The sequence below is a fragment of the Podarcis melisellensis genome (assembly GCF_964234715.1).
Source record: "Podarcis melisellensis genome assembly, chromosome: 9".
In the NCBI taxonomy this organism is placed as follows: domain Eukaryota; kingdom Metazoa; phylum Chordata; class Lepidosauria; order Squamata; family Lacertidae; genus Podarcis; species Podarcis melisellensis.
The window spans coordinates 17,740,278-17,765,769 of record NC_138541.1 but is presented as its reverse complement, the minus strand read 5'-3'; the positions used below and the strand labels follow the sequence as shown (position 1 = coordinate 17,765,769).

The 25,492-nt window shown below is 42.9% G+C and overlaps 1 protein-coding gene across 7 annotated transcripts in view; it reads right to left on the bottom strand.

The window, feature by feature from the left end:
- Positions 1 to 25,492, bottom strand: part of GRID2 (glutamate ionotropic receptor delta type subunit 2) — a 792,384-nt gene that overhangs the window by 157,124 nt on the left and 609,768 nt on the right. For all 7 annotated transcript variants that reach the window (XR_014171606.1, XR_014171607.1, XM_081924868.1 and 4 more), the window contains exons 10-11: positions 24,867 to 25,064; positions 5,040 to 5,352 (exon numbers count right to left, since the gene is read on the bottom strand). Coding sequence is in view for 5 of the 7 variants with exons in the window: in XM_081924868.1 (XP_081780994.1) it covers positions 5,040 to 5,352; positions 24,867 to 25,064 (511 nt within the window). In the remaining 2 variants the exon portion in view is untranslated. The remainder of the gene's footprint in view (positions 1 to 5,039; positions 5,353 to 24,866; positions 25,065 to 25,492) is intronic.

The window sequence follows — 25,492 nt, the reverse complement described above, 5'->3', positions numbered from 1 at the left end:
TGACATGGCGTACAGCTTGCCTACTGGGAGTTGGGCCCCAGGGAGTAGGTTGATTTGACAGTCAAAGGGTCTATGCGGTGGCAGTTTGTCTGCTTCCCTTTCGCTGAATACGTTGCTCAGATCTGCGTATTGCGGGGGCACCTTCCCTTTGTCCATTACTTCCATCCCGGCTAGGGTGACTCTGTCTCCTCCCGAAACCTTCCCCTCCTTGCAGTGTTCTAGGCAATGCGCTGACCCAAAGGAGACCACCCTCTGATGCCAGCCCACTAGCGGATCGTGTAGCGCCAGCCAGCTCATCCCCAAAATGATGGGCGCTCCTCCCAGGATGGCCACATTAAACGCTATCTGTTCGGTGTGCCTTGCCACCCTCATTATCATCGGGACAGTCTGTTGGCTAACTTCTCCCCCCAACAGCTCTCTGCCGTCAATCGTAGTCACCTGCAAGGGGTTACTTAAAGGGATGGTCTGTATCTGATGCTCAGCTGCAAACTCCTTACTCATGAAATTACAGGAGCTGCCTGAATCCAAAAGCGCCTTGATCTTTAGTGGGTGTCCGTTTGGCAGTTCTAGTAACACCTCTATCACTAAAGCGGGTCTGGGAGGTTCCGGCGTGGGCACTTTCACTGCTCTTTGGCCTGGCTGCTGTGCCCCGACGGTGGCAGCCAGGCGTTGGCTTTTACTTGCTCCTTGCCTTCCTCTTCCTTTCCCCCAACAGCTCCTGCCATCCCTTGCCATTCCTTTCTTTGTGGGCAGACTCTGGCAAAGTGCCCTGGCTGTTGGCAGAGATAACATCTCTTGGTGCTCTTTCCCTCCTTCTTCCGCCCTTCACTGGGATTTGAAACTGCGCGCGCCCGCGCTGTTCCAACTTCCATCGGCTCTGCCGGCGGGAAAGGTGGCTCTGGAATGTCTGGAATGCGGAACTCCCTCCAACGGTCTCCTTTCCCTTCCCGCTTTTCCAAAGCCCTCGCCTCCTGGCGCGCTCCTATGGACAGCGCAGATTTGGTTAACTGATCCATAGACTCCGCCCTGGGCCCCCGGGAAAGCTCATCTTTGACGGTTGAAGAAAGCCCCTCTTCGAAAAGCATTTGGATGGGCTCCGCCGATAGGTCCCACCCCAATTTATGAATCAGCATAGTAAATTCAGTCCAGTACTCACGGACAGATCTGCTTCCTTGCTGGCAAGCCATTAACTGCCTTCGCACCACCCCCTGCTCAATATCGCTGGAAAACATCAGGTCCATGGCACGAAAAAACTTCCTCGTGTCCTTTAGGATCTCATTATTCGCTGCCATCAGGGGTCTAACCCAATCTTTCGCCCCGGATTCGAGATGGCCAATCACAAAAGCCACTCGCGATTCCTCGTCGGGGAAGTCATCAAACTGCAAGTTTAGAGCGTATTGCATCTCTGTTCTAAAGGCATGATAGTTCCTGGGATCCCCCCCGAATTTCTGCACCAATCCTGGCACCTTTCTGGCGAGCGGGGTGGTTTTCTCTTTTCCCTTTTCTGCATCCTGAGCCCTCCTCTCCTCAAGCCTCGCCGTTTGCAGCTCCAACTGGATCTCCAACGCCCTGTACCTTTCTTCCAGGCTTGGACCCCCTCCAGCTGCTCCTGCTCCTCCGGTTCCGGCTGGGTTGCTCATGATGCTTCTCCCTGCACAAGCTGGCTTTCGGTGACTTTCGGATTGCTGTGATGGGACGATGAGCTGCTTGTGCGTAAAATGCAAGTCCCTCAGAGTTTGATCAGGTTTTCAAACCTCTGCCTGTGACGGAGCCCCTCCAGCATGGCTGCGTCAATCACTAGTAGAATCCGAAAGTGGCTGCTTTCGGAATCTTTTCCAACATAAAAGCTCTTTAACGGAAACACGTCGTCTGGCCTCTCGGCGTGACAGTTTCCGGCGAGGTGTGGGTGTCCCTATAGGAGGTCCTGAGACCTCCCCACTGTTTTCGCTGGAAGTGTCTCTGAGCCATCCCTCCGACTCACTTTCCCTTGGAGTTCTTGCTCGCCCTCTACTGGTTCCCTCTTCCGCTGCTACTCCTCTCTCAACCTCAGTGAGCCTTTGCGCCCCCGGCGCTTTAGATGGCAGTTCCCTGACAGCTGACTCAGAAAATGGAGAGGATAGATGACACTGGGGGATAATATAGGTAGATTTGAAAGCTGGAGGGAATGGGGAACGTAGCCAAGAAGGTCAGGGAAGAGTTGGTAGGTCTAAGACAAACGGAGCGGAAGCGAAACGAGCCGACGGGGCAGGCAGCATGTCAGCGAAGTCAGCCACAGGACCCAAGGGCACTGCTGAAGCTGAGGTCAGAGAGGTTTCTCTCCGACTGTGCCCCAGAATACAGTATTTGCTTTATGCACTGAATAAACTACCGACAGAAACAGAGACTGTTTCGAAGTTGCAGAGGGGGAAATGTTCTGTTCCTCTTACACTGTTACTTAATAAACTGGAAATCCTACAGGCTTGAAACAAACTTTACTGATGTTTCAGATCTGCCCATTGCAATGATGGCTACTGTAATAATTCTTGATCACATTATTTATTTAATTTCTAGTCCACCGTCCCCAAGGAGCCCACTGAATCTCCCCATTCATGCCCTTTCCTGTTGCACTTTTGTGATTATTTGTGCTCATGATGGTATTGGGGTGGTTATAAAAGATCCCCCTTTCAATACGTTCTGCAGCTTCAAAGGTCTTTGGGTGGACATGCTGATACCTTCACAGTCCTGTAGCTTCCTGCTGAAATCCTGTAACCTCTCCTATCACAAACATCCAGTTGTTGTTGTCCTGCTCTTGTTGCGCCATAGCACAAGTGTGCCGCTCCAAATGGCAATGATGGAGCAGTATTTGTGAAGCCTGACAGAGTAACTAAGTAAGTGGAATTCTGTGTGGACAATCCAGTATAAATCCATGACTAATGCACTATTATCATGTCAATGACATGTTGTAGAACAAACCTGTCTGGAAGGGCCCGTAGACAGATGTTCACACACTACACTGGATGGGGGAATAGGGTTGCCTCTTCCATGCTTCTTTGCTTGTTCAGCTTAAGGTGTCCACATGTCTTTATGCATTCATCTGCATGCTCCTGGGAAAGCATGATTTTAACCATGCAGAAGGAGATAAATGCATATAAGTATGAGGAGGAAATCTGTGCAGGAAGCTGCAGCAATGAAGCAGGTTGTTCTGGTGGCCATGCCTCTTCTCTCAGCGTGTTGAGATAAAGCAGAAATGCTGAGAGGGAACTGTGGGCTTGGTGAGGAAAACTGAGAGAAGCAGGAGACTTGAAAAGGAGTTGAATTGTTGAGACACATTCCCATCCTGTTCACAGAGTGAGAAGTTTGGGGAAACAGAGATAAGTGGATGGAGTCCTTTAAAGAAGCATCCCCCCAAAACAGGTGAAAGGTGAAAAATTCTCATTGTTTTCTAGTTGCCAGAAGCCTGAAACTAGAACCCATGAACCAGATTGAGGAAGCCTGGTTCTGTTGGAGTGCTAGCCGGGGGAAAGAAGAGCAGGCAATTTAGCTCAGAAATGAATAGCATAGCCTGTCATGCTCCCATTCTGGGGAGTCAGATGACACTGGAGGGCCAGTCAAGTAGCAGTGGTTGCGCTAAAGACCTGTATATGTTTCTTTTTACTTCAATCCAGGCACATGCCTTTGCCAGTATACCTGAAGGAGCGTCTCCACCCCATCGTTCTACCCGGACACTGAGGTCCAGCGTCGAGGGCTTTCTGGTGGTTCCCTCACTGCAAGAAGCAAAGCTACAGAGAACCAGCCAGACGGCCTTCTCGGTAGTGGCGCCCGCCCTGTGGAACACCCTCCCACCAGATGTCAAAGAGATAAACAACTACCTGACATTTAGAAGACATCTGAAGGCAGCCCTGTTCAGGGAAGTTTTAATGTGTGACATTTTAATGTATTTTTAATCTTTGTTGGAAGCTGCCCAGATGGGCAGGGTACAAATAAATTATTATTATTATTATTATTATTATTATTATTATTATTATTATTATCCCTGACCTTTAGCCGGCCTGCTTGGCTCTATCTGCTTGACTTCAGGATACACATTTGCCCTCAAGTTCATCGCCTGACACTGCCAGGTTTCTATTCTTTTACACTCTCTACCACCACAGTTTCTCTGCTTGTCTGCCTCTAATCTTATTTCTCTGCCACATCTATCTTGCTTAGATACATTTTCCTTAGCTGCTCATTAAGCTTACTCATTCTCACGCTCATTTCAGGATTCATCTCTTTACTCAATCATTTTTCACACTGTTTTCTTATTCCATTCATTCTTTTCCAAGCTACTATCATCACGAGTCATAGATTCATAGAACTGCAGAGTTGGAGGGGCCTCCAAGGGTCATCTAGTCCAACCTGCTGCAATGCAAGAATCACAACCAAATAATTCCTGATATTGCAATCCAACCTCTGCTTAAAAACTTTCAAGCAAGAAGAGTGCATCATTCCATCCACTGTCAAACAGTTCTTAGTGTCAGAAAGGTATTCCTCATGTTTCATCAGAACTTCCTTTCTTTTCTTTGGAACCCATTGGTTCAGCTCCTACCCTCTGGACCAGGAGAAAACAAACTGGCTCCCTTTTTCATCAGACAGCCCTTCGGTTTTTTTTCCTTGTTACAAAATTGTACACACATAAATCATAAAACATGGCATAACTAAAAGAAAATGGGTCATGTCTCTTCCCAGAATAGAAGCCTGTAGGCAGTCTTCTTTTTTCCCTTTTCTTCGTCTTTTAAACAAACTCTTTAAAAGGCATAGTCTCTTTTAGGAGCTTAATAAATTGCACATACATGTACTCATGCAAAGCATGTTCTCTGCCACATAGCCAGGTTTGGGGATTGTGTAGCCCTCCAGATGTTGTTGCACTACAACTCCCATCATCCCTGACCATTGGCCATCTTGGCTGGGACTGATGGTAATTGGAGTCCAACAGCATCTGGAGAGCCACACAGGTCCTGCATCCCTATAATAAGAGCTGGCCTCCCTGTCATTTGCTAAGGTAATATTCCCCCCCCCCTTACCTTGCTGCACGAAGGATCCATAAACAAACCACATAGAGTTGTAGAGAGTCGTTGACGTCATTGATCCCATTTGCAGACGTGGTGGATTGAGCCAATTTAAGAGATATACCAAAAGTCCAACCAGCAGCACTGTGCCAGCTATACAGGCCCAGAGGGAGAGGTCAAATGGTGCTAAGCAGGCAAACATGTCCATTGTCTTTTCAGCCTTCTGAAGCAGCACACCCACTGAATAGTCCATGTAACGGGTGGTAAAATCGACCACATTTTCCCGATCTGGTGTGATGGTTAATGCGGAAATGCCTATATCAGCTCTCTGCGGGAGAAAGAGTGAGAGAGAGGAGAACATTCATTTTCATGAGCAATAGAAAAAAAATTCTAAACCGTCATTTGATTTATAGCCTTCAACCCTATCTCAGCAAAACAGTTGCCCAGATTTGTTTATTTTAAATATATTCCTTATACATCCATCCAAATAGCAACTCTGCTAAGGGGAGAGAGCAGAATAGATACAAACTTGGCTATAAGCTTTTTTAAAAAATTAGTTTTTATTAAGGTTTTTTTGTGTTACAAAGCAAACAGATAAACAGGGAAGGGGAATCTGTTGTCTCCACTTTCAATTCAGTTTGTTTGCATTTGGTGAGAGACACTTTTCTCATAGACATCTTGCAGTTGGGGAGAGGGTAGGAGAGAGTGAGGAGAGAGTTGGGAGATATTATTCTTTTGCCTATTGGCATCAGGTTATATCTGAAAGTTCAAAAAGAAGCAGATATTTCAAATGTAAGTGACGGGTGGGAAATAACTGCTTTTGGATGTTTATCTTGGTCTTTCTTATGGACACCAGTGTCACTACTGAAGCAAACTGGAAACCCTTGTGAGTAGTTGAGGACTTCTGTCAAATTAAGGTCTTGTGCTGTCAACTTAGAAATGAATTCCACTCTGCTCAACAAGACTCACTCACTAGTGCTTAAGATCACAGCCTTAATCAATTCACCTGTTCCCTTTTATTTAAATACATTTGCATGTTGCCCAAGCCGCCATAGCCTTTTGAGATACTGAAGAAATAATTTACCATTTAAAGTGAGTGTGTGAGAGAGAACATAAGGAATCTGCTTTCTACCAAAACTACCGTATTTTTCTGTGTATAAGATGCCCCCTGTTTGGGGGGACTCCAAATTAAGAAAACACCCCTCAGCACTACCTGTGTATATGACAAGTCCCAATTTTAAACCTAATTTTTTGGTTAAAAAACCTAGTCTTATACATGGAAAAATACGATAATCTTTATGAAAAATATTTAATGTGGCATTTCTACAAAACAACTCCAGTGGGAAAAGTGGGCTGATTTTTTGAATGTGAGCTATGATTTTAGTTATGATTTTAACCCCTTTTGTAGTTTTGTATCCAAGTCTATGCACTTCCTGACTGAGCAGAATATTGATTCAATCAAATGCATTTGTGATTATTCTATAAGTTTGTTTGCTGCTCTAACTACTGGTACCTCTGAACAATTAATCCTAAAACTTTTAAAGGCTTTGCATTTTTTCTTAGACTGAGTTTGACGTCTTATATAAGATCATCTTTGATAGCCATAAACTCAACATGAACTACCTAAGAGCTAATTGGGTTCATGATTCAGAATGCAACAATGGAAGGATGCCATTAAATCATTAACCATATCATCTGTTGTCTTAGGCTCATTCAGCAAAAAAATTGTACTTGAAATTCACTGGCCTTCAAAAAAGCCTTTTGTATATAAGAATTTTGAAAAATAAGTGGTGCAGAAATGATGGCTCACAAGAGACTCTCATCCGCATAATTTGGAAAGGCCCTACTATTGTGTCCTTTTAGAAAGATACCATCGACAGAAATAACGTACTCCTGTCCTTCATGTCAGAACTCTCATTTAAACATCTTTTTTCTGGGACACATCCTTGAAATCTGGAAGCTCCAAAAATCTACTATACTCTGCACTGCCAGAGCATCATTTGTAGCAAAGCATATCATGTTACAGTTCTGGTAATCATGTCCTTTGCCTCTAATCGAAAATTGGGTTGAAGACCTTTAAGACTTCGCCATTAAAAAAATGAATCATGTACTGTAAGAAAGAGAGATCAGATAAATTCAATGCAATTTGGCAGCCCTTTCTAGAGTTGTTTTCTAATTGAATGTTACTCTTTTGCTGAGGTTTCACCCATGCACAAAAAGACCTTTTTAATTTAATATTTTCTCATTATGTCAAAACTCTGCCTTTTTTCAAAAACTAAATGCATTCTATTGGGAAATGTTGACTGGTTAAAGGAATAGATGTGGGGAGTAGTGGAGGGGGGTTATTTTTGTTTTATCGCCAAATGAGAAGATAACAACACTGTTCTCATCTCTCTTATTGTACTATCAGATTTTGTGTTAAACTTCTATTGATGTGAAATGACATATTTGTGATAAAAGAGTGCTTAACTGTGGTTGGACCGTGCCAACAGGCCTTTTGTTGAGTTGTTTGTTATACTTCTGTTTCTTCAGAGAACTCATTTCCTGCCCTTCAACCCAACACAGATCATCAAGGCAGTTCTCAATAATAAAAGTGGAAACCAAAATTCAAAACACGTAAAAGCAGATCAATAAACACAAATCAATAGCACCAACATAAAAATAGCTGTGAAAACAGCAGCAGCAGCAGCAGCAGCAACATTTTCTGAACTGGATCAGCTTGCTCCAAAGCTCCTGCACCAGAAAAGGGTTTGGGGATTCTACTATATACATTGGAGAAGAAGGGGTGTGGATGAGCCCAAAGTCAGGAAGGTGTCAAGTTTTAAGGTAGCAAATTAGGATAAGAAAGCAAAAGCCAGGCAGACTTATCACACTGAAAGACATTGCTCACTCTGAAAATCTAGCTGGTATCAGATGCATATTGCTGATGGGTCTCAAACCCTTTCCCTGCAGATTGCTCTGGCTGATCGAGTGGACTTGACCAATAGTGAGCCCAACTGTCAAGAAGGCAGTTTCTGCACATGCTGCAGAGGGAAGTGAGGGGCAGCTGGGAAGGAATCCCATCTAGGAGAAGGAAAACTCTGATCCTAAACCTCCAATGCCTTGCAGGATATCTTCAGGAGAAGAAAAGGCTAAGGAGTAAACCAGGCTTCCTCAACCTCGGCCTACAACTCCCATGATCCCTAGCGAGCAGGACCAGTGGTCAGGAATGCTGAGAACTGTAGTCTCAAAACATCTGGAGGGCCGAAGTTGAGGAAGCCTGGAGTAAACCATACACAAATCCAGAGAGGAATACCTAAGATGGTTGGAAGGTGCCTTGTACGTCTCCTTCCAGTGACTCCTGCAACCAAACTGGTGCCAAACGTATCGTTCTGCTTTCCTTTGGACCACATCAGCAAGGCCAAGAGGGGGCTCTTTTCATCTGGGCAACCCTGGACCTCCAAACTCTGCCCAGGCTTGCACCCTGGGGAGGCCACTTCAGTGCCACTAGAATAGAGGTTTGACTTAACCCCCTTGTCTTTCGTGATAGATGCGGATGCCGACAACAACGACTTAAGTTACATCATTTTTTTTTAAATATAATATTTTTTATTAGTTTTCCACATATTAAAAACAATACAAAACAAACAAACACAAACATCAAAAACAAACAACAAAAATTGACTTCCCCATGCCTTCCCTTCGCCACATCCTTGTTTCGCCATTTTTTCGAGCAACTCATCAATCAATCTTTAATCAAGTCCCTTTTTAAATTTTCTTCAAGTTTAAGATTTACCGCTGTATTTCTTTGTTTCTTACCCCTTAACATCTTATCAGTCCACAATTTTACAGTAGTTTTTTAAATATGTTTTAAATTTCCCCCAGTCCTCTTCCCCTGTCTCTTTCCTCTGGTCACGGATTCTGCCGGTCATCTCTGCCAGTCCCATATATTCCGTCACCTTCGATTGCCATTCTTCCAGAGTAGGTAGTTCTTGCATCTTCCAATACTTTGCCAACAGGATTCTTGCTGCTGTGGTTGCATACATAAAAAATGTCTTATCCTTCTTTGATACCAATTGGCCGACCATGCCCAAGAGAAAAGCCTCCGGTTTCTTTACAAATGTCCACTTAAGGACTTTCTTAATTTCATTATAGATCATTTCCCAGTAGGCTTTAATCTTCGGGCAAGTCCACCAAAGATGATAAAAAGTACCTTCAGCCTCCTTACATTTCCAACATTTGTTATTGGGCAGATGATAGATCTTTGCAAGTTTGACTGGGGTCATGTACCACCTATAAATCATTTCCATTATATTCTCTTTCAAGGCATTACATGCCGTAAATTTAACACCGGTGGTCCATAACTGTTCCCAGTCATCAAACATAATATCATGACCGATATCCTGTGCCCATTTGATCATGGCTGATTTCACCGTTTCATCCTGTGTATTCCATTTCAGCAGCAGATTATACATTTTAGATAAATTCTTAGTATTGGATTCTAACAATTCTGTTTCTAACTTTGACCTCTCCTTCTGAAAACCAAGTTTCCTGTCCTGCTTAAACATCTCATTTATCTGACGGTAGTGTAACCAATCTCGAACTTTATGCTTTAGCTTCTCAAAACTTTGTAGCTTCAGTTTTTCACCATCATATTCTAAAATTTCACAATACTTAGGCCAATTAGAGTCCATGTTAATTTTTTTCACTGCTTTCGCTTCCATTGGTGACAACCACCTAGGGGTTTTATTTTCCAGTAAATCTTTGTATCTATTCCAAACATTATACAATGCTTTCCTGACAATATGGTTTTTAAAACTTTTATAGACCTTTACCTTGTCATACCACAGATATGCATGCCAACCAAAACTATTATCGTATCCTTCCAGATCCAGAATGTCTGTGTCTTCAAGAAGTAGCCATTGCTTCAACCAGCAAAATGCTGCTGATTCATAATAAAGTCTTAAGTCTGGCAGGGCGAAGCCCCCTCTATCTTTTGCATCAGTTAAAATCTTAAATTTTATTCTGGGCTTTTTGCCCTGCCAGACAAATTTAGATATATCTTTCTGCCACTTCTTGAAACAGTCCATTTTGTCTAGAATCTGCAACGTCTGAAATAAAAACAACATTCTTGGCAATACATTCATCTTAATAACAGCAATTCGGCCTAACAAGGAAAGTTACAGCCTAGACCATATGTCTAGATCTTTTTTAACTTCTGTCCAACATTTTTCGTAGTTATCTTTAAATAGATTCACATTTTTAGATGTTAGATTTACCCCCAGGTACTTAACCTTTTTTGCTATTTCCAACCCAGTTTCACTTTGAAACCTATCTTTCTCCTCTTTTGTTAGATTTTTTTCCAGCACCTTTGTTTTCTGTTTGTTTAGTTTAAATCCTGCGACCTGGCCAAATAACTCCATTAGTTCTAGAACTCTTTTGGTACTAGCTCCTGGCTGTTGCAAAGTTAACACCAAATCATCTGCAAATGCCCTTAGCTTGTATTGTTTAGATCCGACCTGTATTCCTTTTACCAGCTGGTCCTTTCTAATCATATTTAATAAAACCTCCAGGACAGATATAAAAAGTAAAGGGGATATAGGGCATCCCTGTTGTGTGCCTTTCTCTATTGGTATTTTGTCCATTACCACATTGTTCACAATTAGTTTAGCTCTTTGTTCAGAGTATATTGCACCTATACCGTTTTCAAACCCTTGGCTTACCCCCATCCCATGGAGATTCTTCTTCATAAATTTCCAAGAAATGTTGTCAAAGGCCTTCTCCGCGTCCACAAAGATCAAAACCGCCTTTCTGTTGATGTCCACCTCTAACAACTCCAAAATGTCTATAATGTTCCTCACATTATCTGACATGTGTCTCCCTGGGAGAAAGCCTGTTTGGTTCTTATGAATCTCCTCCACCAAAACTCTCTTAAATCTTTTCGCCAATACGTCTGCAAAGATTTTGTAATCCACATTCAAGAGTGATATAGGGCGGTAGTTTTTAACTTGATGTTTCTCAGTCTCTGTCTTCGGTATAAGTGTGATGAATGCTTCTCTCCACGATTCGGGAGCCTTTTTCCCCTCTAATATCTGGTTGCATACTTCCTTCAATGGCTGTATTAACCATTCTTTAAGATCTTTATAGTATTTCGCAGTCAAACCGTCTGGTCCTGGTGATTTCCCCAGTTTCATATTCTGGATGGCACCCTCTATTTCTTGTTCTGTAATTTTTTCATTCAAAATCCTTTTATTTTGATCAGAAATCTTTGGTAGTCCATATCTTTTAACAAATTCCTCTATTTCTTGTTCGTTTGTAGGCCCTTGTGCATACAGTTTTTTGAAAAAGCTTTGAAAACAGTTACTTATTTCATTTGGTTTATTAATGATTTTCCCATCTATTTCCAGGGATGTCACAGTGTTTAGTTTTTGCCTCTTTTTCAGTTGCCATGACAGCAGTTTCCCACATTTATCTGCCGATTCAAACGTCTTTTGTCTCATTTGCTTTATCTTCCATTCTATTTCTTGGTTCATCAATTCCATGTATTGCGTCTGATAGTATTTTATTTCTCTTAGGATCTCATGAGACTTCGGTTTGGATCGCAATTTCTTTTCTCCTTCTTTTATCTGGTTCAAGATCTTTTCCTTCCTCTCATTTTGTTTCTTCCTCTTTATGGAATTTTGCTGAATTAGGAATCCGCGCATCACGGCCTTACTTGCGTCCCATACTATTCTTTTTTCCACCTCCATTCTCAAATTTATCTCAAAATAATCCTTCAGTATTTTTGGGGCCTTTTGATATATTTCTTCATCTCTGAATAGGGTGTCATTCATTCTCCATCTGAAGGTTCCAGCCGTTGTTAATTTCATTTCCATCTTGACTGCATTATGGTCGGAACAGGTTTTTGTGCAGATTTCTGTTTTTTTCACTCTTGGTGCCAGGTTGCTAGAAATCCAAATTTGATCAATTCTAGTCCAGGTCATTTTTGCTTCCGAGAAAAAGGTTCCCTCTCTTTCCAGAGGGTTCCTAGTTCTCCAAATATCGATCAAGTCCATGGTGTCAGTCAGTTCAAAAAAAGTCTTTGGTAGTCTCCCGTCTTTAGATATTATTTGTCTTTGTGCCTTATCCATATTTGTGGAGACAACTCCGTTGAAATCTCCCATCATTATGATTTTAAAGTCCATAAAGTCCATTAAAGTCTCATGCAACTTCTTGAAGAACTCTGCCTTCCCCTCGTTAGGTGCATAAACTCCAACAATTAAAATCTTTTCTCCTTGAATTTGAATTTCTACTGCCAGGTATCTTCCTTCCTCGTCTTTAAAAATCATTTTTGGTTCCCATTTTTCCTTGGCATAAATCACCACCCCTCTTTTCTTAACTTTGTCTGAGGAAACAAATTCCTGTCCTAATCTCTTATTTATCAAAAGTTTCCTGTGTATCCTGGCGATATGAGTTTCTTGTAGACAGATTATGTCTAATTGTTCTTTCTTTAATATATGAAAAACTTGATCTCTTTTTCGGGGGTGGTTCAAACCATTACAGTTCCAACTCAGAAGTTGCAGGGACATTTTGTTATTGGGTATTTTTCCCGCCAACTGCTCCAAGTTCTTGTTCCTCGTCAGTCGGTGCTGGGTTCAATCCAAACGACAGGTTTGCAATGTCCAGTACTTCCCTCTCTCTCACGGTTCCTTTCTGAAAATCCTCGAGGTTTCTCTCCAAAAAGTGTTCTTTGTCTTGAATTGTTTTTATTTTGATTTTCTTCCCTTTGAAGTTAAGGGATAATCCTTGTGGGAATTCCCACCTGAATGGAATATTGTTTTGTTTCAGTAAGTCGACTAAGTCTTTAAATTGTGTTCTCACCTCCAAAAAGTATCTGGGAATATCTTTAAAGATCTGTATTTGGGAATTTTTAATAACCAGTGCCTTCTGGAAATGTAGGTTCAATATTTTGTCTCTTTCTTCCTTGGATCTAAGGGTAATTAAGCAATCCCTTGGTTTCTTGCCTTGCTTTCTGCCAATCTGGAAGGCTGTAGTTACTGCAAAGTCCTCTTCCTCTCCCTCTAACTCATCACTCCAAAATTCTTGGAACTTATCCGTAAGAAATTCCCCAAGCTTGTCCTCCTCCTCTTCAGGTACCAGTCTCAATTTTAAGTTCTTGCCTTTCCTCTCCAGTTCCATAAGGGCCAAGGCTTCATCATGTTCGTATACCTTCTTTGCAATAGGAACAAATTTCCCTTTGGTTTCCTCGGCCGTGGTCCTAGCGCTCTCAGCTATTTTCCTTGTCTCTGTGCTTTCCTGAATTAAACGATTTATAGAATCTGTGTTAGACGATATTGTTTTCGTGTTCAAATCCAGTCTTGTTGTCAATTCTGTCAGTTTCTTGGAGTTCTCTGTAGATTGCTTAGTAAGTGCTTCTAAAGATTCATTTATCCTGAGTAGAGCCTGTGTCATGGAATCCATTGATACCGTTGTTGTTCTTTCCTGTGTAGCTGATGCTCCTGACAAGGAGCCTCTTTTCTTTTGAGCCTGAGCCTGCTTTGCTTTGGATCTTGTTGATATTTCATCCAGTGGGCCGCTCATATCTCAAGGTCGTTCCCACAGGGACAGCTGCAAGTGGAAAATCCCACTGTTTTTGTCTCAGTACAACAACAGTCTCTCTTTTGAACCTCTAGAGGGAGTACATTATATCCAGTGCAGAAACAAAGAAACAGGGAGAGAAGTAGCCATACCCAGTTCCAAAAGTGAAAGTCCAAGTAAAATCCCTACTTTGTTGCGATTTTAGATATTACAGTTTCTGTCCACTAAAGTCCTGTTATTTTGTTTCAGATAAATCTTACTTTATATCACATCTAGTTTGACAATTCACTCCCAGGCGCTCGCTGCCCCAGCAGCCTGGCCAGAGGTGTTGACAGCGGAAAACTTCCGTTTCCAAAACTTCTCTCTTCCACCAAACGAAATTAAGTCAATTTTTCTCCCCCCCCTCTCCTACTCTCCGGGGGGGAGGTCCTCTTTCGATGTCAGGTTAGCTAAGTTGCGAAAGATAGATACGATCCCTTTAAATGCAGCTTACTTTTTTCGTTGCTCAGTCAAACATGTAGCTCCGGGAGGCTGACTTCCTTAATTTTGCCTGACCCGTTTTCAGCCAAATCTTCTTAAATTCTTAAGTTTTAAAGTCCCGTTCCCTTTATTTATCAATCTTACTCACGGGTGTTATTTCCAATCGGTAGATTCAGGAAGGAATCGGCGCTCTCCGTCAATGGCGACGCGGCTTCGCTCCGTGGGCTGGGTTGCGATCCTCAGCACCGCGCTCACACCCGCTGCCGCTCCGGAGCCTTTAAAAAGGCTCTTTCGCGATACCGGGGGGCGCAAAGGTGCCCACCGAATCTCCTTGTTCACAGGCTTCAGCGCCTGTGATTTTAGGGGTCCCCCGCTCGCCGTAGCGGGTCAGACCCGAACTCATGGAGCAGTCCTGCTTCGGAGCTCGAAGCAAGGACCGCCATTAACGCTGGCGCCGACCGGAAGCCGACTTAAGTTACATCATACCCCCCCTCCAATTTCAGTATGCATATTACTTCACTTGTTTAAAAATGGAGTAAGCCACCCCTGCAGCGTATGAGACCCTACTGCTGCATGGAGTGCTGGACTTCTACCCCTGTTCTCAAGGCACCACTAATTCCACAACTATTTTATGCTGAACCTGAATGCAATACCTCCTCTTACTGCTGATTACTGGCTTAGCACAACCACAGTTTCCTTTTTTAACAGAGCTCTCTGATGCATACCTGCAATTGGAGAACTGCCTTTTTTAATCCAAAGAACCACACATCCTGTCTGAAGTGAATCAGAACTTTGATTACAAATTCATTACAAAAGAGTACAATATACTGTTGGTTTTCCTTTGTCTTGCGGATGTTCTGGTTGCAAAGTTACTTCAGAAAAATGAACGTCTCCCGACATCCCTGGCAGATGTTAAATAGCACCTGAAAATGAAGTTACTATACCATATGGCTACCTGTCCTATACATAATCACGCTGCCTTTGTTCCTTCCAGACCCATTTAAGATATGAAGAAGGCTATTAATACATCCCTTGATCTAACCAGCTTACTGCTCAGCACATCTCAAGAGACAGCAGTCACAACTTCAGTAGGTGTTGTTTTAACTTTCTTTTCACATGTGCCATTATAATTGCAGCAAAAGCCAAAGATGGTGTTTAAGGCAGTCACGTTAATGTGTTGTGCTTTTTTTTTTCTTTTAAGGAAATTAAATACTGAATAAGTGACTGACTGTCCTTTTTTGAAATATGAAAAAGAATATTTAAATGCTCAAAAAGCTTCTACTCATTTGAAGTAATGAGCTTTGCCTGTGATTGAAGCTGTGTGAGGCTCTTTATTGGAAGCTGAGCAGAGTGAAGGTGGGATCAGTCAACATACAACTGTATTGAACATTGGGGATTTTCTTTCATCTCTGCCTAATGATGGCAATGTATCCTCCTTGCCACTCTGTAAAGTGAAATGTATCCAGCATCTAAAGTCTCCCAGAATGGTCTGTGTAGGAAAGAGGAATGGATCCCCCTTGACTGTTCTATATATTCATCCACATTGATCACTAAAGGTTTTCCTGGACATATTGGCTTGAGGGGACCGACATTTTTCTGTCATGAGGAGAATACCACATATACCGTACATTAACCTAGCATATCAGGGAGAAGGTGAGTCTGAATATGGTAGTTGTGCATGTACAAGGAATATTTAAACATTCAATCTCAAAGCTGCAGCTTGAAGACTGACATTTATTTGCGTGTCGAGGTCCCCAGGTCCACCCCAATAACTCACACATCACACAGAATTTTTGTTTAAGGTTTTTGGCATAATTTTGGCCACAACTTTATTAAAATACAAATTTGTGAGTGGTTGCTTAGGCATTGGTTGCGACTATCTGCCCCCACCATGGGGGACAGACTGACATTCCGCACGATGCGAAAGTCAGAATGGGGGAATACACTTGGGGGTTACGCGGAGCAGGGAACCTGCCCTCACCCCAAATGCAACCAGGAGCTCATTACTATGGCCCGAGCCCCCTTGACAGAGTGGACAAGCAATAGTTAGCCCCCAATTCCTTTAACGGAATCCCTTGCAGCAGCAGCATTAGAGGGGCAGGCACAGCCAATCCATGCCCCTCAACCAACCAAACCATAAACCAATGCCTAACCGCAACCTTACAAGTTGTGACGATTTGCTACGCAGTAGGCAAAAACCAAATGGCCCCAGCCAATCAGCCAGATGGACAAAATTCCTACCAGGCCCCCGCTCCAAAGCAGACGACCCCATGACAGGCATAGCAAGGTCAAAGCGAACAACCCTATTCTAGGGAGGGAGGGACGGGCAATCCGCTGCACGGGCAAAAAGAGGAAGCCCTAGCCTCGTGCAAGGAGTTTTAGCATTTCTGGCTGTCAATCAATAAATGGCAACATTAATTTCTTCCCAACAACAAGGGAAGCCCCAATCGCATCAGTGGCCAACGATCAGTTAGCCCGCCCCCAACTTTGGAGTGTCCTAGTGGCCCCCACCGCAACACGTGCTCTCCATGAAGGAGAACACGCTTTATAAAAATATTTGCATATACCATGATTTCATTTTAGAAAAATCAAAGTGCTTCACTATATATGTGGGAATTTAAGTTGAGTGGTTAATGTGCATAACAACTGACCACTGTGCATATTCACCAGGCCTAATGGAGAATGTGCAAATAATCCTTCCAGGAAGAGGGCATTGTGCATATTTCCTGGACAATATATATAATTTCCAATAGGCTTTGGGAAAGATGTACGAGGCTACTACCTTGCTGAATCTGATTGGCCTGGCTCTGATCTGTGCTTAGGTGGGTGACTGAGAACCACATGCACACAATTCTGGAAATCCCTGACAAAAGAAAGGTGAACTATACATGTAAGAACATAAATAAAATTAACAATGTAATTCATATCCTCCAAGTGTCCCTATTTTTCAGGGACAGACCTAGAATTACAGAAGCTGTCCCTGTTTTCCTTATTCCTCTCCTCCATGTCTCAGAGAACAATTAGAAGTGGTTTCTGTGTGTGTTTGCGTAAGTGCAAAAATGGAGTCTTGTTTATCCTGAAAATAAAATACCTGCACCAAATGAAGAGAATAGTGATGCTGGCATATGAAGTCCTTCCTATAATTTTGAAGGAAAGGTCACCAATCCACTTTAAATTCTTTTCTTATGAAACACAGGGAGTGTTGATTCCTTTATTGTAAAAGGAGCTTTACATTGCCTACTCACAAGTAAGTCCCACAGTATTCCCAGTTAAGTGGGTAAAGACTGGGCAGCCTTACGCTGCAGGCCCAAGCATTTTTACTCAGAAGTAAGACCCATTGAGTTCAATAAAATTCTCACAGTTTCCATTATTATTAACAGCCCACCTTTTCCCCTGACAGGGACACGAGGCAGCTTACAGCTAAAATTTTATTTCATTCTGTTTATCTGTGGAAGGTGTTGTACACAATCCCTTCCCTCACACATTTTTTTTCTTTACAACAGTCCTGAGAGGTAGGATTGGTGGAGAGGTTGTAATTGGCTCGATGTAGATGTATATATGACATCTACACGTTCAGCCAGTTAAAACATGGGAGAAGCTTCCTGATGTAGAATGGAATATCCCTATTTTCATCTGAGAAATTTTTGAGGATATGTAATATTATTATTCATTATGGAGATCAAAATGGGGCACAAAAATAAAATTTATTTTTAGAAAACCCAAGCTATAACAAGACAGCAGATCAGAAGCAGCGCTGCAAAAAACTTTACAATGCAATACGTATCCTGCCTGTCTGTCAGCTTAACCCAGATCAACCCATTGGAAATTCTCTCAAAAACAAATACATCTCTACCCGGAAACAAAATGCCATAAAGGAATGATTAATGGCCTTTAGTGCCAACATTCACTAGACAAGTTGCAAAACTACACTTTGTCCAATAAACGGTGAGTAGAGACCTCCATTAATTGGGTTCCCTCAGATATCCTAGCTCTACTTGATTACACAGGAACTAAAACCTGAAAATCACCAGTTTCTCCTGTACAGTGGTACCTCAGGTTACATACACTTCAGATTACATATGCTTCAGGTTACAGACTCCGCTAACTCCGAAATAGTGCTTCAGGTTAAGAACTTTGCTTCAGGATGAGAACAGAAATTGGGCTCCGGCGGCAGAGCAGCAGCAGGAGGCCCCATTAGCTAAAGTGGTGCTTCAGGTTAAGAACAGTTTCAGGTTAAGAACGGACCTCCGGAAAGAATTAAGTACTTAACCAGAGGTACCACTGTAGTTTAGTTCCTGAAAGCCCCTTCACAAAAACAAAAATCTCAACTTTTTGAGATGGTTGTACCACCATGGCACTATGGTGGTGTAATCAAGTGGCAACCACTGATGTAGCCACTCCCTTGCTGCAGATCTAATTTGGCGAAGGGATGTAGCTTAGCACGAGAGTTGAGAAGGTCCAGGTTCAATCCCCAGCATCTCCAGATAAGGCTGGGAGAGACTCCTAACTAAAAACTCTGAAGAGCTGCTGCCAGTCAGTGTAGACAATACTGAGGTAGATGGATTCAGTATAAGGCTGCATACTGTGCTATGCTAGGCTAATAGAAGGGTGGCATTCCAATAGGAAATAATCATATGATCTGCACAACCATGTGATCTGGACAACAAAAAGTGAGAATGGCACTTGCATCGCTTTGGCTGTGACATGGAGCCGAAACCATACCTCCCCCTGCTTTTTTAAAATCTCTGCCATAACATTTCATTGAGGCAGGAATAAGGCCACACTGAACTCCTACTGGTTGAAAAGCAAGTGTCTGAATCTATCATATGTGAGAACAGAACGTGAGTTCAAGCATGTTATGGATTTAAAATATGATGTAGAACAAAGTATCCCAACCTGGTGCCCTCTAGGTTTTTGGACTACAACTCCCCTCAGCCCGCACCAGCACAGCCAATTGCCAGTGGTGATGGGGCTTGTAGTCTAAAACATCTGGAGGGCACCAGGTTGGGGGAAAGTTGCTGTAGAACAATTGCAACTTTCCATTTGTGAATATTCAATTTATGTTTTTGTAGAAGCACTTTCCCAGTATTGAGGTTCACTTCCAAAATGACATTAATTGCTTGTCACTTACATTATTAGTTCAAAGAGTAAAACAAGGTTTCATTTGTTAGAAAATAAAGAGTAGCAAAATGTGAGTCACTCTTCACAGTCAAGGTGAGCGCAGTCATCACTGTCCAGGTGAACTAGCCTGATTTCTGATAGGCATGGCACCCCAGTGACCATGTTGTGACTGCCCAGAACTTGTGCAAAGCATTCCAGTGGTGGTCCGTGGCATCACTGAGCTCCTGGAGGGAAGCATTTCTAATGATATGCAAATAAAGTCAAATTAGCTCAAAATTGGAACGGAAGAAATGTGAAAATGCCTATCATTATCCTGTCAAAATTAATCAGAGAAACAGCAGTTTGTACAAGCCAAGGTTTGCTAAGTGATCCATGGGAAAAAAGAAGATAAAATATGTGCAATTGTGTCAATATTTAGATGCAAAGGTGCCAGTTCGAAGTATAAACATATAAAGTGGGGCATACAAGCCTCTTATAGTGAGTGTGAAAACATCACCCAGTATCAGTTTTTAGCATATCATATCATCCAATTTGCTTAACAAATTTAATGCAACATTAATCAAAGATAAAGTTAATTTATTAACATAGACTGCAAGGGATCGCTTTCTAGCTTTAAAATTAACAAGAATTAGAAATAGCATAGTTAGTTAAAATATGTGGACCACATCATCATCACCATTACTATTATTAGTATTTATCAGATTTATTGGCTGATCTTCAACAGAAAATATCAGAGTGATGAACAATAGTTACACAGCAAATATTGTGCCCACATATAAAATACAACCAACTATAATATTAAAAAAACACAGCATCAGTATTAAACATTAAAAAACACAACAAGAGTTGCAACAACAATAGTGGTACAACAGGGCCTGGCTAATCTAGTTATTTCCTAAAAACTACAAATCTTCACAATGCCACCAAAACTAACCAATGAGGTGATAAGCCAAGCCACCTGAGGGAGGGAATTCCATCATGGGGACACCACCACCAAGAAGGCCTTGTCATGGGCCACTGCAGCGGAAACTTCATTCAACAACAGAAACACCAGATCTCATAGGCGCCGACTCCATGGGGCCTGAGGGGGCCCGAGCCCCCTCAAAAATTCGTTTGGGGGGCTCTGCCCCCCCCAATAATTTAAGAAAATTATTAGTTATATTATGCTTTGTAAAATCACAAAATTATGTTGGTATTTTTTATTTTCCTTGTTTGACGATAGTTACCTTTTAAAATACATTCAGTAATGAGTTAAAACAAAGCCACTCCCGATCTAGAGAGGGGGTGGGGTTGCGGGCTCTCGACCCATCAACAATCTCGCAGGGCTGGCGTCAGCCCCGTGAGAAGCGGGGATTCCCCCTAGCTCATTAATATTCACCGCCCACGGCGGCAGCCAATCGGCTGCCGCAAAGGACAGGCCCTCACAGGTTCACTTAAGGTCGGGGCAGCCCGGGGCTCGCCCCTTTCGTTCCCCCAGCAGCAGCGGTTTGGAGGTCTTGGGCCCCCCCAATATTTTTTATAAGTCGGTATGGGCCCCCGCCCCCCCAATATTTTTTATAAGTCGGCGCCCCTGCCAGATCTTAACTGGGAGATTGCTGCATGTACTGACTAGAAAGTGGAAATTATAAACGTGTAGCAGTTCCCCTCACATTGAAGGTGGCATGGGGGAAAAACTGCCCAATATGTGTGACAAATTTTAACAAAAGTAGGTCTGCATATAGTGAGTTTACATGATGTCCTTAAATAACAAGCATCTGCAGTGAGTTACCTTGACCTGATTATTTCATGCAGGCACCTGTAACTTCAGAAAAATGCTAAGGTTGCTGCTGGTTACTGAGAGGTGGAGGCTGAGGCAATGGGCGGGTGGGCACAGTGCAAGCAGAGCAGGGGGAGTATCTGATTGGCTCTCCCTCTGAGACTGAGACCCCCCTTCTGCCTTGCCCCTTCCCCTCTTGGTAATCTGCAATGACCCTGTCATTGGAAAGCCAGATAAGCAACACCACCATACCACATCCTGCCCCACTTATAGCTACTGCTTTGAGCCCTGGAGGTTTAATCCCACTGAACACTGGCTAATATTGGAGGAATGCGGCTCACAGATAACCCTCCAACTCATCTTGAATATGAGCAGGCACAGAATCTTTTACTTACTGATCTGGAGCATGAGATATAAGGCTCAAATGGTGAAACGATGGGAGGCTCTCCCAGTTCTTTCTCAAGTTAGGGGTGCCTGCATGGAATCATCAAATTGTTAACTCCCTGCAGATCCTTGTTACTATATAACGTTGTAACCTTTAGCCCCAGTTCCATCTTGTGTTTGCAATCCAGGATGTGGGGGGAGTGAAATTCGTTTTGACGTCTCAGAGGGTAAATGTGAATAACAGAGGTCTGGCCAATATAACATTATTGCATGCAAACAGCATGTTGGAAAAAACCCTCAACCCAGCTCAAGTTTAAAAATTTAGCACTACAAGAGTTGCACTGCAATTGTAAACATTTATGATATTTATCTATATGAAAAAAGCTCCAGTTGGCCAGAGCTCTGTTTTAAAATATCTGATTTAGTTGCTTATTCATCACTGAATTATGATGAAAATGTGATGAATTTTAACAGGCCAACAGACTGATAAATGCTTTGCACCATAAGGCTAAATAAACAAGAGGAGCATCATCTCAGTCTTGCTGGGAACTCTAGAAGGTGGGAGTTCTCACACATCTTGGAGAAAATGCCACACAGGTGCAACACATCAAGCCCTGCTCTATTTTCATGCAGAAAATTTCTACTTGCCATGGCAACTGCCACCTCCTGAAGTATGGCTCCTGCAGTGGCACCTTTGAAATCTGACACGCCCCCTCAGCGAGGTGCTCTCAGCAGCCTGTCGTGCAAATGCTACTATTTTCCACACCATTTGTGTGCAGGCATAATTTGATGACTCAGCGTATCCTCAAATGCCATGATCCATGCAAGCTCAAAGACACCACCCCAGAAAGCAATGCGTGACGGAACATCAGCTCAGAATTGGTTGAACTGGCTGCTGTGTTAAGCTGCAATCATGTTGGACTGACAGTAGGGGCAGTGGTGGATTGGACTGCCAGCATCACTCCACCAGCATGGAGCTACTTATTTCATGCACTGAATGTGCGGGTGGAAGTGCTTCTGGTCTGAGCCTGACTGCTGTGCCAGAACCACGGCTGATGTTGGTTACAGGGCTGCAGATGTGGTGGCCCCACCTCTCCATTCTTCCCCACCCTGGCTAGGATTTGGTTTGCATTGCCAGACAATGCCAGGCAATGCAGAACTGATGATATGAACACAATGGACTCTCTTGTCTTTAGCATCAGTTAATTGTTATTTAATTTAATGATACACTGACTGGTGAGAGGGCTTACTTGGTGGCGGCTCCTCATTTGAGGAACGCCTTCCCTGGTGATGATCACCTGTCTCCCTTAATATCAAGCGAAGAGAGTGTTCTTGTGCTCAGGTCCTGCTGGCTTCCCACAGGCCTCTGATTGGCCACTGTGAGTACAGGATTCTGGACTATATGGGTCACTGGCTTTTAGCTCAGTCAATGCAGCATGGCAACTAAGTCAAGGTTTGGCTTAGCATGTCATCTGAACCTAGCTTCACGATTTAGCTTGATGCATTAGCAGCGGTGAAGTTACCTCTCCAGGGTGCACACCTGGGCAGGCAGTGTGTATGGAGATCCTGGACTGCCCAGGCAAGACCTCCTCTTGGCCTTACTGATGTGGTCCAAAGGAAAGCAGAGCAATCCATTTGGCACCAGTTTGGCTGTAGGAGTTGCCAGAAGGAGGCATACAAGGTACCACCCAACCATCTTAGGGACTCCACTCTGGATTTGTGTAGGAATTAGTCTTTAGCTTTTTCTTCTCCCAAAGATATTCCACAAGGCAGTGGAAGTTTAGGGCTAAAGTTTTCCTTCTTCTAGATGGGCTGCATTCCCAAGTTTATGAGACCCATCTGCCCCTCACTTCTCTCTACAGCATGTGAAGAAACCACCTTCTTGACCATTGGACCCACTATTGGTCTTTCCAGCTCAATCTGCTGAAGTCTCTCTTCTCATTCAGGGGATGACCCTAACTCACTGAAGGTTTGAGACCCAGCAGCTACCCTCACCCGGTTTACTCAGCCAGTCTAAGCCATTCCCGGGGTATGTCTGCTGTCACACACTGACAGCATCTAGGAGCCACAGGTGATAGTTGAGTGCAGGTTGGGGACCAAAGGTGGAAAAGCTACCCGAGAAGTAGCACAACGTATCCCCCATCAGAGGAACTATCCCTCCCCTAATACCCCCCCCACACACATAGAATGTCATTTGTTGTGAGCAGACAGCCTCAACATATTTTCTTCACTTAACCATGAAATCACAGCCTACTGAATCACACAACCCCCCCCCCTAAAAATGATATAGCTAGGACACTGTAGCTAAAGTTCTGAGAAGCTTCTATGAAATATTTGAGGCATGGTTAAAGTGGCACTTCCACATGTATCCCCATCTCTGACACAGCTGATTCCTAAACCATCTTCCTCAAGGTAAGTTTCCATTACCTGAAATGACAAGCTTTATGTTGAACCTTGAGTTCTGCATAGATTCAGTCCAGGGGAGAGAAATATGCCGAGGATCAAATGTGAAATGAACAGTGAATATATTATGCTTATTTCCTTTAATTTATTTGTTGTGGTAAACATTTAATGCAGAATTAATTAGAAATGGATGGCTTATTAATTACAGATTAGACTGTATGTGCCCAATTCACACATCTACACAACGTAAATGTTATTGTGCATCAATAAAACATTTTCCGTTGATCATATACCTCAGTTATTATTCATAGCTATCAATACTTTTCTCTAAGTGCTCTGCATTATTTATGTAATGTGCTAGCCATTAAAGCTCATGCCATATTTTTCTCCCCAGAATGGTTTGCCCTGCTTGCTTAGAGCTCGTTTTGACAAATTAAACAGCGATACTAGGAGTGCAGCTTTTGCTTCCTTTTGCTGATGCTGTTTCTCTTTGCCTTCTTGGTGCAAGTGAGGGCAAGGAGGGCTCAATTACCCTCAAAAGCACATGTTTGAGGTTTGGTGCTTCACTAACCCTAGTGAAATTCTCAAATCTGATTGCAGCACAAGTGGAGGCTGCGTTAACACATACTTTGTTAAAAGAGCCTGGGGAGAGGGGAGCTCAAATTTAGACATGTATTAGTTTTTTGGCATTGGATTAGATTCCACAGCTACATTTTTTCTCTGCATTTCCCTGGGGAAAAGCAGTGGGACAAGAGGAATTATGGAAATACCCACAGACACAAAAAACGTCATTGGCCCAGCCCTTCCAATAGAGATTTAGCAGCTGTCTTCTGTTTTATCCTTTAAAGTCTTCTGAAAACCTTTCTTTATGACCAGGCTCATGCATACAATTAAGATAAACATCTGCTGTAAGCTAGTGATCTGTTTTATATTTTTGTGAGGTTTTTTTCATCACGTATATATAATAGTTGTAAAGAGCTTTGATTTTTGAAAAATAAAATTGTGCTATACAAGTACTTTTTAATAAACAAACAAAACAAGTACAAAATGCAAGGTGTGTAAATGAGAAGGAACTACAAAAAGATAAAAGGTAGATATTTGTCTTCTATATATTTTAAGGCAATAATTACCTACATCCTTACCTTAAATACTAGTTCCCCTATCAAACCGTTCCAGGTCCCATTCTCCAGGGGGCGCCCATACTTGTGATCTGGAGCAACATAAATTTCATACGTGAAGCCAAGGTATGTGGATAAGGATTCTAAGACATCGATGGAAAAGCCCTGGTATTTCTTTGGTTTCCCCAAAACATTTTCTGACACCATCACAAATGGCTCCTCCTAAACAGGGAAGAAAGAGAGGCATCTGAAGTTGTAGCGATGTAATGACTTTTTGCACTGACAGCAATGGAAAGAAACGTTTTCAAAAACTTGGTGGTTGGTGGTTCAAATCCCTGTGAGGGGTGAGCTTCCGTTGCTCTGTCCCAACTCCTGCCAACCTAGCAGTTCAAAAGCTTGCCAAAAAGTAGATAAATATGTAACGCTCTGGCGGGAAGGTAAACAGCATTTTCATGTGCTGCTCTGGTTTCGGTGTTCCATTGCGCCTGAAGCGGCTTACTCACACTGACCACATGACCCGGAAAAACTGTCTGCAGACAAAGGCCGGCTCCCTCGGCCTGTAAAGCAAGATGAGCACTGCAACCCCAGAGTCGTCTGTGACTGGACTTAACTGTCAGGGGTCCTTTACCTTTACCTTTTTATGCATGGTT